Source organism: Harmonia axyridis, chromosome 3 (assembly GCF_914767665.1).
Source record: "Harmonia axyridis chromosome 3, icHarAxyr1.1, whole genome shotgun sequence".
Classification (NCBI taxonomy): Eukaryota; Metazoa; Arthropoda; class Insecta; order Coleoptera; family Coccinellidae; genus Harmonia; species Harmonia axyridis.
In genome coordinates, this window is record NC_059503.1 from 62,446,716 (window position 1) to 62,463,175 (window position 16,460).

Below are 16,460 nucleotides of genomic sequence, written 5' to 3' on the forward strand. Positions count from 1 at the left end.
ATTTTTCCAGGCACAGAAACCAAAATATCGATCATTTGATCTACCACAATGAGTCATTATCAAATTGTTGTTAATATTCTTGAGATACATCCGGTTTTCTCAGAAATTTTTGCTTAAGAAGAACAATACCGAAATTTCGTTCCAAAGCAGTGATAATAATCTGAATTAGATACAAAATCTCTATCGTTCAAGGATGCAAAGTTGTTCCTTAGTTCAAAAATGGTTTTTTCAAATCAGAAATTTATATTTGATGGCTCAATTCTGAATGAAATCATTTAATTTAGAAAATTACTTGATATGCGAATAAATCTTCTAAATAAAGATCCGATTATCTTACCATCATCGTAAACAACAAAATATGAATATTGACACAATAATATGTCACAAGTGTATTTCAACATGCCACATCTGTTTACTCATGTCGAATATGCCGATATGATTTTTTTTAAGTATATGAGAATATATCCAGAATTCTCCTGAATTGAATCCTCTAGATATAATTTTGTGTGGGGACATCTGAAAACTAAAATCCATAAGTAGGAATCAGGATTAGAGAACATCTTATTGCAATTATTTTCGAGGAATACGTATTTTGAAGCAAAATTCAAATCTCATTTGAAGGTACTAAAAGGAAGCAAATATGTATTCTATAAATAAAGGAACCATTTCGAAAATTCCATGTAAATATTCTGTGTATCCTTAGTTTTGCCTTTCATATGTTTGGTATGGTTATTCAGTATTTGTTTTCAGTTATTTCGATTTTTTTTGGTTATGCCCATAGGAAGTTATTTTCTGAATTAATGAATTCCATTTAGAATATGAGCAATTAAATATGAATTTTGAATATCACAACACCTTTTTAGAACTTGGAACAGTTTTGCATACTTGGACGATGTGCTGTAAAACCTAATTCAGAATATTGCCACTATTTTGAAGCAAATTTTCCATTTTCGTTTAAAAAAAATCGAAAAACGGTGTGCCAAAAAATTAAAACACCTGAATACTGACCCATTGTGATATATTCAGAAATGGATAGAGAAGTTTTTGAAACGCAATATATAGGGTGAGCTAGAAAAAGATGAATGGCACATTTTCGAAGTCGATTGTTGAGAGAATTAATATGGTGAGAACCGCAACCTCATGAATTCAATTGTCTTCAGGCTATAAAGGAAAATTGGAAAATAGCGTTAAATGAAAAGTTCTGATGACTTCTTTATAATTGGTGCTATTAACTTGAAACGAAAACATCCTAGAGGCACTTCTTTTAGCAGTATCCATTGGTGTAATCACTAATTTTTTATTGCCATTAGTTTTGAAGTTATAATACACACTTGTGTTTTTTAAACCATAATTTCTATTACAAAAAATCGAGATCGAAAATGTGTCATTCATTTTTTTTTAGTTCAAAGGAATTCTGAGATCCTCTCACTAGAAAACGAATTTGTGACACCCGATATAGGATTTTTTTCAATTTGCACAATTAATTTGAATTTATTATAATAACAACCTTGTATTCGGAAAAAGGGTAAAAATTATGGAATGTACCAGGCGCGGATCCAAGCCCGACTTTTGGGGAACTGTTAGCATCTTTGTTTCAGAAATTGAGTCAAATTCATTTTTTGCTGATCTTGTAATTATTCGAGCCTCAGTATGTCAAATTCTAGAGGGGGTTGACAAAATTTTAGGGGGGGCCCGGAATATTTTTGGGGGGGGGGCTCGGTTCACCCTGAATGATTCCAAAAGTAAAACAACATAAGAAATTTCTGAGCTGATGGAATACTTCAAGAAATGGAGATACAAAGTGAACACATCGAAAACAGTTGCAATCTACTTCGGAGGAACAACAGTAAAGAAAGAGAAAGCAGGAAACGTCAAAATAGAAAACCAGACGATAGAATGGAAAAAGGAAGCAAAATATCTGGGAGTAATATTGGATGAAAGAATGAATTTTAACAAACAGATAGAAGAAAACAGAAAAAAGACAAGGCAATTGCACGGCAGATTGTACCCATTGCTCAACTCTAGAAGTAAACTTTCTTCACAAAACAAGCTGAAGATAATAAAATAGTACTAATACCAAGCATTACGTATGCAGGAGTTACCTGATACAATACGAAGGACAATAATAATGATCAGTTGCAAAGTACGCTGAATTCAGTAATAAGAACAGCGGTTGGCGCCCCATGGTATATAACTAAGCAACAAATCAGAGAAGAACTGAAAAATGAAACTATTGAAGACATAGTCAACAAACAAAGAAAGAAGACAATAGAGACGCTGAAAGAGCACAAGAATAAGGAATTAAGAAAGATAATACAAATTAAAGTAAGAAAGAACGATAAGAGGAAATACATCTTTCAAAGAACTAAATAGAAGAAAAAAGTGACATGAAGTAGGGAGGAAAGTCTACCGATCAGACAACAGCAGAAATAAGGAGAAATGCAATTAGAAGCGAAGGGAATGTAAATTCCGGACCTTAAACAAAAAGAAGATCTGAGAAATTTCTGGGCAGTAACAAGATCCGATGTAACAAACAACTTTGTTTATATATAATTTGAATAGTTTCCTCATGAGAACTAAGCATTCCAAACACCAATTACGCAGTACGCATAATATGTACGTAAAAATATTTCAATCGATATGAACCTGAACTACACGCAATCTTTAGTCATGATCTATATATTCAATGAACAGTTTCTAGTTTCCATTAGAATGTCTATTCAGCCGGCAAAGTGAAAATTTGTTGCGAACTCCATATCTCGGAATTGCACTCGCGCTTGGAAGTAAACAATTGATGCCTGTTTCTCATCTTCGACGCAGCCTGGTGGGGATTTGGAGTACAGAAGCACGTTGTGGAGGAGGTTTAAACCGTCGAAGAATTAGTGGATGATTGTGTCGCACATCTGCGTTTACCTGCTTGTTCATTTATCGATGTTGTTTTCGAATTGTTGAATTTCGGCAGTGCCAATTTTATGTTGATAGGATTTGTGTCATGGAAATCGTGTGGCTTTCAGCATTGAACTTGACTTTAACCATTGGGGCCACTTATGCGATTGTTACATGGTAAGAATTTCTTTAATTTTTTACAACCCTTTTTCTTGAAAATTTATAACCTAATGTCGTGAGCTAATTTTTTGGGATAATTTTCCAAATCATTTCAATTGACGATTTCAGATGAAATAGATCTTTTAATTGTAAATTAAAAATTTTATGAAAATTTTTTTGGCATCAATCTCGACAACCCATGAAAATTCTGTTCTTAGCATCTTTCGCATATTTCCATTTCTTTGACAAGGTTATCAGATCAGATCCAATATTTTGTCCCGTGTAGAAGCTGCATTCTTATGTGGGTACAGAAATTTTGTAGACCTCCTGTTATCGATTATCTTCAAATTCATACTAGTTTTCAATGAAATCTGACAGAAAGATTGTAGGATACCAAAATTTCAACCGGAAGAATCTTCTAATGATACTAGCCTCAAAAAATTTTTCCTGAACATTTGTTTCATACAAATTCCCAATAACCAATTCGACCAGATGGATATTTTTCAAATACCCATGAAAAAATTATTTGACTTCAGCTCCGGAACCCTTGAACGAATTTCGCTTATTAGCAAATTCTACCAAGATAATCACAACCTGAACATACTGTAAATTTTAATTCTCTGGTATTTTGCTTCCGAGAATAATCGTTTGCACGACGACCTGCCATATGCCAATTGAATTCTTCATCAGTGTGTTCAACCGAATAATTTGGGACCAACCTCGATTCAAAATTATATAAATTTGATCAAAATTATAGCCTATACTGTTGTTGAAGATCAAGCCGGCCAAAGAGTGTAATTGGACTATCTTCGGACGAAATCGATCAGAAAAATCCTTGTTCAAAATGTTCTGAAACTTATAATACTTTGATACTATGCGGAATTCACAATTTTCATTGTAATGATTATTTTAATCGAATAATTCCTGTTCAATTTCAATTGATTTTTGTATCCGCCATAGATTTAAAACTGAATTAACGAAATGATCGTTTTATTTGATCGTTTTATTTCATAAAACCTGTCATTAAGTACATTCCCTACCACAAAGAATTATTTCCATCAGTTGCGGAGATGATAATTTTTTGCATATCTATCCCTTTCAAAATATTTTTTACTCCATTTTTAAGTTCCACAAAACGACAACTGTGATTATTGTAAAATGCATCAATCAGAGGCCTGCATTAAATTTCGAAGATAATATTCTTTTTGTTGCTCTCATTTTTGTTCGTTTTTGTTTGTTTCGTATCCACATGAATTGTTAATTTTTTTATGGGTTTATAGGTTTAACATCCACCCTTCTTAAAGTTGAAATAAATACGTAACTAAAAAAAAAGGTAAATTTTGCCGAGATAAATTTTTGAATTAATTGTTTGGACATGTAACCAAGGAAATCAAGACACAAACATAAATAACGAAGCGTCGAATCGAAAACATCCATTCTATGTATTAAATGTACAAATTCATCATCATTAAAACAACAAAGTATGTTTTAGGTATTCATTAGAGCTTTCAGGACATAAACTAGCCAACCTATTGATTTGAATAGATAAAACAATCAAAATACTCAGACTATCGAAATAGTTTGATGGACCCAACAACGTGAAGTGGTCTTAGGTTTTTATTTTATAACTATTTTCCAAGCAAAATCATTTTATAGTTATTTATGCAACAAGTGCAATAAACAATTTTTGCACGAGTTGCATACAACATTTTTTCTACGTTCATGCAAAAAGCAAAAAATGATTTATTGATGTGCGGCACAAGGTGTAGGAAAATGAAAAGCGCAACTTGAATACTTTATTATTAATATCGATTTGCATTGAAACAGGAACTAATACGTTACGAACAATTTAACTCAAACTTTATTTTTACCCTCAATGTTGAAAGTGAATGAACAATTGGTGCAATTTTCAATATGAATATTTCGTAGTGAAGTACTTTTTAAATCCACTTCTTGATTTGTTACTGCTGTAAACGTACTAGTACTTGGTAACTGTACATCGTTATTTCCTTCAGGCTGAAATATTTGTTTGTCATGATGACAGCACGTTGAAATAGAATGACAGATGAGTGCAATAAAAACTTTATTGCACTAGTGCAATAAAGAACTTCTTTTTCCACTAAATATAGTTCAATAAATGCTTTTTGCATGAATGTAGAAAAACAATATTTTGATAGTTGCATTGATCAAATTCATAGGTATTGTCACATGTCTCAGAAGATATTTCAGAATACTATTGATTATTTTATTGCAGAGGTTTTCATATATAAAGCTCTTTCATGATGATTCGCAGTTTTATTACAAAATATGTTCATTCACTCAGTATTGCAGATAACAATGGAAATGTTCAGTTTACCTGAGATAGGACTAATGTATTATTAAATGCTTACATTAATATTATCTCAACAGTCCTTGGAATTAAAACAGTCCCTATGGAATATTCGTAAATTTCCGGTTACTTCAGCCAAAAACTTCTCAGTTGCTTTTATTTCTGAATACTAAAAAAATTCCGTGAGAAAAACAATATGCTTCTTTTGAGAATTTCCTTTTTGCATTATAACGGGTGTTTTTTTTCGAGGTGTATAAATTTAAGTTGGCATTTCTGTTCAAGATGGCGACCGATTTAACAGCTGTCAAATGATTTATTCTCAGTTTGGTTTGGCAATTCATCATGAATAGACTCACGCCTGAACAACGCTTGCAAATAGTGCAATTTTATTTCGAAAATAATGGTTCTGTGCGGAATACGTGTCGCGCACTATGTCCATTTTATTTTGTTTAGCGATGAAGCGCACTTCTGGTTGAATGGTTACGTCAACAAACTAAACTGCCGCATTTGGAGTGAAGCTAATCCTCAAGTGTATGTCGAAACACTGTTACATCCAGAAAAACTGACTGTTTGGTGCGCTTTATGGGCTGGTGGAATCATTGGTCCGTATCTCTTCAAAAACGATGATGGCCAGAACGTTACAGTCAATGGTGATCGGTATAGAGCCATGATTATTAACTTTTTCATTCCTGAATTGAACAACCTTGATGTCCAGGAGCTGTGGTTCCAACAAGACGGCGCAACATGTCACATATCTCGTGCCACAATCGATTTTTTGAAAGACACGTTTGGTGACCGCCTAATTTCACGTTTTGGACCTGTGAATTGGCCTCCAAGATCTTGTGATTTAACACCGCTAGACTACTTTCTGTGGGGCTATGTAAAGTCATTGGTCTATGCGGATAAGCCACAAATCCTTGACCATTTGAAAGACAACATTCGCCGTGTTATTGCCGATATTGTAACTTTAAGTTTGTTTCTGGATTTGTTGTTGTTTCTGAATAAACTATATTATTATTATTATTATTATAATATACGGCCACAAATGTTGGAAAAAGTCATCGAAAATTGGACGTCCGGATTGGACTACATCCGAGCCAGCCGTGGCGGTCATATGCCAGAAATCATATTTAAAATGTAATGCCACAAGATTATCTTGCGGATAAATAAAATTCATGTCAATCGAATAATCCATTGTTGTTTTATTGCAATTTAAAGTTCTATAACTCTAAAAAAAACACCCTTTATATTGTAGTGATTATATTGATGTGACGCTGAAAATCTTGAATTGAAATCTTCTAATGCCCTGAATATGTACTTAACTGTACTATCAAAATAAAAAAGTTGAAAAAGGACATATAAAATATGTTTCTGGTCACTATAGAGGATTAAACATGTTCAATGTAAAAGTTATTCATGAATGATTCCAAATTAAACTTCTACTACTCTGAATCTTATTCATTTACCATTTCGACCATTCAAAATTCCTCGGACTACATACAGTAATTTTCATTCAATTGACCTCACTAACTGGTCTCTCAAGGAAAAGTTCCTTGAGATAAAAAACATATATAGTGCAATTACCGCATAACAATTGGCTGTCCGAAATTTTAGACCAACAACCAGCCACCAATTGCATTTAACGTTAACGGGACCACTAGGTGAAGGTTGTAAGTGACTCATGGGTGTTCTTCCGGCAAATCTGACACTGTTACATCTACTAACGCAATATTAGAAATCACTAGATGATCTTATGAAACGACATTCTTAACAGGTGTTGTCGATAAGATAATTTTGGTGATCGGTACAATCTACTTAAGTGGAAGAACTCTGTGATTAACAACATTTTCAACTGCATTTATTGATGTCGATCAAATGAAGGTGTTTCTCTGAAATTCAATGCTCTTATCGATATCGGAATTAAATTTACTGGGAAGTAAAGAATCGTTTATTCATTATTCGATTATTTTTTCTCATTTCCTGCATTCGGTTCAATTATGCAAACTACACAAATACTTATTGCTTCCTCATTGAACCCATTAGAAATTTGTTAGGAAAATAAATATTAAATATGACAAGTGAATAGCGGAGCTATTATGAATAATCTATGTTGGGAAGAAATTTGTTGTTAAATTTTTGTTCCGAAACCATTTTTTAGTATTATCAAAAGTAATACCACGAGTGCTTCAAATTTTATCATTAATTTTTTAGAAAGTTTTTGGCCATTATTTATAGTTGATGTTTGAATATAAATTGTGATTACTCTGTATAATCCAGAGTTACAATTTTTTTCTACAAAGAAGTAGCCAATATGCCACTTTCCCAATTCCTATGTATATTTTTAAACCTGAATGTGATGATTATTGAGTTACATGGATCAAAACACCAAGTCCGTATGGGTAAATTTTGTGGCGAAAAGCTTTTTTTTGCCTTCGATTTCGTGATCTTCAATGTATATGGATCGGAATATTCAACTATGTACACTGGCCTTTTTACTTTGATTTTTGGATTCTTCGTGAATGTAAAGGGTGTTTTTTTTAGAGCTATAAAACTTTAAATTGCAATAAAACAACGATTGATTATTCGATTGACATGAATTTCATTTATCCGCAAGATAATCTTGTGGCATTACATTTTAAATATGATTTCTGGCATATGACCGCCACGGCTGGCTCGGATGTAGTCCAATCTGGACCTCCAATTTTCGATGACTTTTTCCAACATTTGTGGCCGTATATCGGCAATATCACGACGAATGTTGTCTTCCAAATGGTCAAGGATTTGTGGCTTATCCGCATAGACCAATGACTTCACATAGCCCCACATCAGAAAGTAGTCTAGCGGTGTTAAATCACAAGATCTTGGAGGCCAATTCACAGGTCTAAAACGTGAAATTAGGCGGTCACCAAACATGTCTTTCAATAACTCGATTGTGGCACGAGCTGTGTGACATGTTGCGCTGTCTTGTTGGAACCACAGCTCCTGGACATCATGGTTGTTCAATTCAGGAATGAAAAAGTTAGTAATCGTGGCTCTATACCGATCACCATTGACTGTAACGTTCAGGTCATCATCGTTTTTGAAGAAGTACGGACCAATGATTCCACCAGCCCACAAACAGTCAGTTTTTCTGGATGTAACGGTGTTTCGACATACACTTGAGGATTAGCTTCACTCCAAATGCGGCAGTTTTGTTTGTTGACGTAGACATTCAACCAGAAGTGCGCTTCATCGCTAAACAAAATAAAATGGACGTAGTGCGCGATACGTATTCCGCACAGAACCATTATTTTCGAAATAAAATTGCACTATTTGCAAGCGTTGTTCAGGCGTGAGTCTATTCATGATGAATTGCCAAACCAAACTGAAAATAAATCACTTGACAGCTGTTGAATCGGTCGCCATCTTGAACAGTAATGCCAACTTAAAGTTATTTACCTCGAAAAAAAACACCCGTTATAAGTATAGTGTTCTGAGAATTTTTTCGAGTATAGGTACTATTCTTCGACTCATCTTAGGAAATAAAAAAATAATAACCTATTACATAAACCCACTGAAACTACATTCCACAAGATCCCTCTTTAAATTCTCGGAACATATTCGGAAGGAGTGCTATTTACTTTGAATTGCTAGCACAAGAGGGCTATAACGCACCGTAACCATGTGCGTCCTGTGCAAGTTCAACAAACATAATAAACTAACTACAACTTGAACTCTAAATGTGGTTTCACAATACCCTATCAATTCGTTTCCAAGGAATATCGTCTCTGTACACAACAAACCTAGAGTAATTAATAGCTGTTTGTTTTACTAGCAATAAACGCACTATATAGATATAATGCCCCCGCCAAGTATTTCATAGCCAAGGCTTTACATTCGCCTTAATAAAGTGTAAAAAAAAGTTCTTCAAAGTTGTTCCAATTTCACATAAATTTGATTCGATATAATTATTAATTGAATTTTATTTTAATATTGAATTGATTAAATTATTGATATATTTGGAATACATGGATACCACATATTTGGTATTTTTTCAGTAATAACAACAAAAACATTGATATTGACTTCATTTACGTTACTTAATTATCCTTATAAAAATGAAATGCCTCCACTCATGTTTTTACAAACTTCACATATGAGAAGTAGATGAATGTTTCGTTTTAAAAAACCGATGATTTTTATAACAAAAAACTTGTTTCAAATGTTCCTTCGTTTTTTATATTGCATTAGGTATTTTGGTGGCAATTCATACTCCATAAAATGTTAATGTTTTTGTTGTTATTAATAACCAAGTATATGCTATCGTTGCATCTCAAATAGAATGACACTCAATTTCCACTGAAAATATACAGGGGTGCCATTTGAAAATAAAAAGTGAGGGGTAGCTACCCTAGGGCTGTCAAATGTAAGAACCTTTTATTATATATATTCAAATGTTTTATTTTTTCATTATCTTATCAAATACGGTAGATATTGCCTGTATATGATAACATGGAACACCCGTTATGAGGAGTTATACAAGCAGGTCCAGATTTTAGTTCTATTTTGACGTCGGATAGAACAACTTTTTTCATGAAAAAAAGTTCATATATCCTAACCTAACAAACTTGTTAGGATATATGTTTATATGACAAAAATTGGTATCCGACTCCAAAGTTATTGAACTGAAATCTGGACCACCCTGTATATTGGGTGATTTTTTCCGAATTCTCTATGATTCTTCCTGATCGATAGCAATCGACAGATTTTTTTCATCGTTATGAAATCTGCGGTACTGTATGTAATCAACAAGACGAAACTTTTACCGTCTATATTTACGGAACACCTTGTCGGATTTTAACCCTTAACGGCAAGGTATTCGAACCTAATCTGAAAATTCCAATTTTCTAGTTTTACATTTAAGAGTTATCACGTATACACAGTGGACGACTGCAAAGAATCGATTTTGATGATTACATTCACATTATGCCGAGCCAACAATATTATAATTTCCTTAAGTAAGGGTGAATAGTATGCTGACCGAAAATGGATTTCTGGATTCCATTCAAGTAATAATTATGAGTAATATTCTCCATTTCAAATTTACTTGATTGAAATATATTGTTTTGATTTTATATTTGAACTATTTTACTGGCCTTTTCATTATCAACTTAACGTTGCCTGTAACTAGAGATGAGCGATATTTCACGAACCGTGATTTAATAACTGATATCAGAATGTCACAGGTAGTCACGGTTCCGAAAAACGAATACAGAGCGTGACAGGATCACAGTTTGAACATTATACAGATCTTTTCAGGGCATATCATCGTCCGTTGCAATCGTAAATTATGAAGGCAGCCTGATGTTCTTATTGCTTCGAAACTTTTTTTGACTAACATAATTGCATATTTTTATGACAATCCCAGTATCGTAGGCAACTTCGCCTGCTTTAGGAAGTATTTTTGTAGGACTAGTTAAACAATAAGTACTTGCTACAAACAAATAATAACTACTGAATTACTGCATAATTGGTGGTGGCAATAAAATTCTAATTTTATGCATATCTTTGATAAACAACCCCAAAGAATTCCTTTCTATATTGAAGTTGCAGACCGAAGCAATAAATGGTACTGTATTATAAAAAATAAACGAAAACACGTCAGAGACATAATAATAATAGGCGAAAGACCAGCAAGCAACCTTGGGCTTTCTTCACAGAAGTTGATGTAAATTATGCTACTTGTAATTTGTGCAAGTTGAAATTATCTTTCAAAATTACCTCTTCAAATTTGAGGAAACATTTGAAAAATCGATATCCTTCTATTACGTTCCTAACTGAAGCTGAAACAAGGAAAAAAGTTGAAAATGTAAGAAAAATGGATGTTTTTATAATAATTTTTCATTAATTTTGCTTTGCTTTGAATGATCATAGTGACCAATTCGAGTTGCAAAGATAAACGAACTAAGGTTTGGATGATTCATACAAATATTAATAACAAGCAACCTCAACAGTGATTACGTCACGCTTTAATTTCACTGATATCATAAAGTAACGTTCACGTTTCACAACGTGATCTAGAAATCACGGTATCGCTCATCTCTACCTGTAACCTCAGTAAACATCTCTGAAATATTTTCCATTATTTTCCAGGAACTCTTACAGTAGAAGAAGTGTATCGAGACAGGGACCAATTCGCTGCTTTGGTACGGGAAGTCGCGGCTCCAGATGTAGGAAGGATGGGAATCGAGATCCTGTCTTTCACAATCAAGGACGTGTATGACAACGTGCAATATCTCACGTCACTAGGCAAGGCTCAGACGGCGAGTGTGAAGAGGGATGCAGATGCAGGGGTGGCAGAAGCTAACAGGGATGCCGGAATAAGGGTATGTTTAAATATTTGATTTTCAGCAAGTTTCAACTAGTTAGTGTTTGTTATATTTTATCTTCAGAAATTCGCTTCGAATATTGTACTTAATTTATCAAATTATAATTTATAAGACACTTACAAGTGTTTACAAACTGCTTCGTGCGTGATAATCAATTAACCTCCCTCGTTTCGATTATATTCAATATTCTGTGGACTTAGAATATTGTTACAGAATATATTCATCTTTTTACAATAACTGATGGAATACTTCAAGAAATGAAGATTCAAAGTGAACACATCGAAAACAGTTGCAATCTACTTCGGAGGAACAACAGTAAAGAAAGAGAAAGCAGGAAACGTCAAAATAGAAAACCAGACAATAGAATGGAAAAAGGAAGCAACATATCTGGGAGTAATACTGGATGAAAGAATGAATTTTAACAAACAGATAGAAGAAAACAGAAAAAAGACAAGGCAATTGCACGGCAGACTGTACCCATCGTTCAACCCTAGAAGTAAACTTTCTTTAGAAAACAAGCTGAAGATAATAAAAATAGGGCTAATACCAACCATTACGTATGCCAGAGTTACCTGGTACAATACGAAGGACAATAATAATGATCACTTGCAAAGTACGCTTAATTCAGTAATAAAAACAGCGGTTGGCGCCCCATGGTATATAACTAACCAACAAATCAGAGAAGAACTGAAAATTGAAACTATTTAAGAAATAGTCGATAAACAAAGGAAGAAGACAATAGAGACGCTGAAAGAGCATGAGAGTAAGGAATTAAGAAAGATAATACAAATCAAAATAAGAAAGACAGATAAGAGGAAATACCTCTTTCAAAGAACTAAACAGAAGAAAAAAATAACATGAAGTAGGGAGGAAAACCTCCCGATCAAACAACAGCAGAAAATAGGAGAAATGAAATTAGAAGCGAAGGGATTGTAAATTCCGGACCTTAAACAAAAAGAAGATCTGAGTATACAACACTTTTTTATTATATTCCCCCGGCTTCGTGACGGAATATAACTAAAGAAAGTTGATTAAAATTTACATGAAAAATTTTTTGTCGTTGGACTGGAGATCCATAGAATCATTAACCTGTTCCATATACATATAGTACGCACTGCAGATTTATTCAGTACACAGATCTACCTTGCCAACGGATCTATCTGAATCACCGATCAATCTAGCCCACAGATAAGAAAATCAATAGGATTATCCATTTTTCTACCTAACAATTATCATATAATTATTAGTGTTATTTCTTTCTGTAAATATTCCCTTGAAATGTTAAATGATATTGCCATCATGGAATTTCTTGCGTAGAATTTAGATGTACATCATGTGGACCACAGGGTGGTCCACATAAAACAGTCCAATTGGATACTTCCGTAAATAAGAGATTTTCCAAAAAACGCGAGACAAGTTAAATTTGATTTGAAAGGAAACATCTTTGCTTCCAAATTCGTAGATTTACCTTGAGCGTATAATAAACTGCCGGAAGATCTGAAGGAGTTGAAATTACAAGAGAAGTCAAGAATATACTATTGGAAAAGACATTATACAGACTAGATGAATTTTAATGTGTTCTAATTGTATTCGTTTTTATTAATTATGACTGGATTTTCCTTTCATTAAGACGAGCCGTGTAATTTTTGGCGGTAAACATTTATAATGTGGTTTTGCATGTATTGTGATTTAAAGATGCACCTACATTGTAAATGAATTATAATAATAATTTTTATATCATTTATAAAAAAAATGCAACATCTTCAGAATTGGAAGGCACTAACCATTCTACCATTAATTTCAATTTCATATTCTAGAAGGTTTCATTACACTGCTCCAACAGATGATCGCACTGCTCATAATTATGAAAATATTCGTATGAATTCTCCATTCATGATTTCTCTCTTTCACAGGAAGCAGAATGCCAAAAATCGGCAATGGATGTCAAATACTCTACGGACACAAAAATAGAAGATAATTCCAGAATGTTCAAACTGCAGAAAGCTAATTTCGATCAGGAAATCAATACCGCTGTAAGTAATCAAATACTCTGCATGTTTCCATTTCTTTGGATGTGGTCGTTCAGTTTATTGTCCTCTAGAGTTGATTTCGAAACTTCAATCATGTAAAGTGTATTTCGTATCCGGTAGAAAACATGCGGTTTTTCAATTTGTTAACTCTGAGGAGTCTAAGAAAATATAATGGATATGCAAAGCTTTCCAGAAGTTAGTTTCGAATTATTCTAAACATAGAGATACGAAAAGCTTTCTGTAAACTACACGATATAATTTAATAATGACTCAGCTGTAAAATATTCAAATCGCATCAGTCTAATATATTTTCGAGATTGGCGGACTAATTTCGTCATAATGACATTATTTTGTGCGGAAAAACATTATGTGAAAAATTCAAGCAAAACATCGAAAGAAACTGCCAATATTTTCGCAACTAGAGATTTGACAAGGTTGATATTCATTTGTAAAGTTATTGAAACAAACAAAATAAATTTATAAAGTTATGAAGAGCATGTCAAATTTTAAGAAAATGGTATTATTGAAACCAAATCATTTAGATAAATTGACCGGTAGTAATGACATCATGATGTCAACTTTAAGTTGGCATTACTGTTTAAGATGGCGACCGATTTAACAGCTGTCAAGTGATTTATTCTCAGTTTGGTTTGGCAATTCATCATTGATAGACTCACGCCTGAACAACGCTTGCAAATAGTGCAATTTTATTTCGAAAATAATGGTTCTGCGCGGAATACGTATCACGCACTACGTCCATTTTATTTTGTTTAGCGATGAAGCGCACTTCTGGTTGAATGGCTACGTCAACAAACAAAACTGCCGCATTTGGAGTGGAGCTAATCCTCAAGTGTATGTCGAAACACCGTTACATCCAGAAAAACTGACTGTTTGGTGCGCTTTATGGGCTGGTGGAATCATTGGTCCGTACTTCTTCAGAAACGATGATGGTCAGAACTTTATAGTCATCGGTATAGAGCCATGATTACTAACTTTTTCATTCCTGAATTGAACAACCATGATGTCCAGGAGCTGTGGTTCCAACAAGTCGGCGCAACATGTCACACAGCTCGTGCCGCAATCGATTTATTGAAAGACACGTTTGGTGACCGCCTAATTTCACGTTTTGGACCTGTGAATTGGCCTCCAAGATCTTGTGATTTAACACCGCTAGACTACTTTCTGTGGGTCTATGCGGATAAGCCACAAACCCTTTACCATTTGGAAGACAACATTCGCCTTGTTATTGCCGATATACGGCCACAAATGTTGGAAAAAGTCATCGAAAATTGGACGTCCAGATTGGACTACATCCGAGCCAGCCGTGGCGGACATATGTCAGAAATCATTTTTAAAATGTAATGCCACAAGATTATCTTGCGAATAAATGAAATTCATATCAATCGAATGATACATCGTTATTTCATTGCAATTTAAAGTTCTATAGCTCTAAAAAAAACACCCTTTACTATTGTGTAAGTGTGGTCTCCAGCGGAGCATGAAGGAACGATCAGAAAGCTCTCGATACCAAGTCAGTGCTTTGTACTCGTAAATTAGAAAATGGAACGTGGAAAGCGTAAATATGTTCATGATTTAGAGATATTTTCAGACAGATAAATGTTTTTTGCCGAAACAATAGATACTCTGTCTGTTCATCACACGTAACTTGCTACACAAGTAATTGTACAAAATTCACTATTACATTCATATTTAATTTTATACTCGAACTTTAACAATTAAAATAAGGTAATGTAATGATAATGGAATGCATATCAATACTATATTACAATTGATTAATTTATCAGAAAGCCGAAGCTCAACTGGCCTACGAACTTCAGGCAGCTAAGATCCGTCAGAAGATTAGAAATGAAGAAATCCAAATAGATGTGGTGGAACGCAGGAAACAGATCGAAATTGAAGCGCAAGAAGTCAACAGGAAAGAACGAGAACTGAATGCTACGGTGAGACTGCCCGCTGAAGCTGAGAGTTACAGACTGCAGGCTATAGCTGAAGGAAAGAGGTAAGAAGCAGTCAAACTGCAACTTGAAATTCAGCTGTTGAAAATATTGAATTCAGTGTAATTTTTCTAGACTTTAAATTTGGAACACAGACATCTTTGTTCTCATCGATACATATATTTAATAAAAAATACAATCGGTTAGTGGATGGATTTTGATGAAAAATTATTCTATTTTCTTAAATTTTTTTTGCTAAATACCTGCCAATTTTCATGAATCACCCTGTATCTCCGAAACTAACAGTCTTAGTGTATACAACAAGCTACTTTTCTGAAAGGCCTGGATGATCTGCACCCACCACTCATTTTGGATTGGATGACCCAAATCATGACCAATCATGATACACCCTGTATAAATCAATTTTTAATATTATACCGTGCGTCAGTACATATTACACCTAGATCTTTCTATTCCAGGACTCAGACCGTGCAAAATGCTCAGGCTGACAGCGAAAGAATTAAGCTAGTTGGTCAAGCTGAAGCAAGTGCTATTGGAAGTGTAGGAAAGGCTGAAGCTTCACGAATGAAAATGAAAGCGGCGGTGTACAAGCAATATGGAGATGCAGCTATAATGTCAATAGTTTTAGAAGCTCTACCTAAGGTAAATATATCAAAAGAGAACATATCATCAAAGTAATTATTACACTGCGCAAAAAAATTAACGCACATCA

General features: G+C 33.9%; 1 protein-coding gene across 2 annotated transcripts in view; it reads left to right on the plus strand.

Annotated features, from left to right (window-relative positions):
* The window catches only part of LOC123674766 (flotillin-2), a 374,288-nt gene that overhangs the window by 354,185 nt on the left and 3,643 nt on the right, over positions 1-16,460 (plus strand). For both annotated transcript variants that reach the window (XM_045609835.1, XM_045609836.1), the window contains exons 3-6: positions 11,507-11,739; positions 13,656-13,775; positions 15,578-15,792; positions 16,207-16,390. In XM_045609835.1, the coding sequence (XP_045465791.1) occupies positions 11,507-11,739; positions 13,656-13,775; positions 15,578-15,792; positions 16,207-16,390 (752 nt within the window). The remainder of the gene's footprint in view (positions 1-11,506; positions 11,740-13,655; positions 13,776-15,577; positions 15,793-16,206; positions 16,391-16,460) is intronic.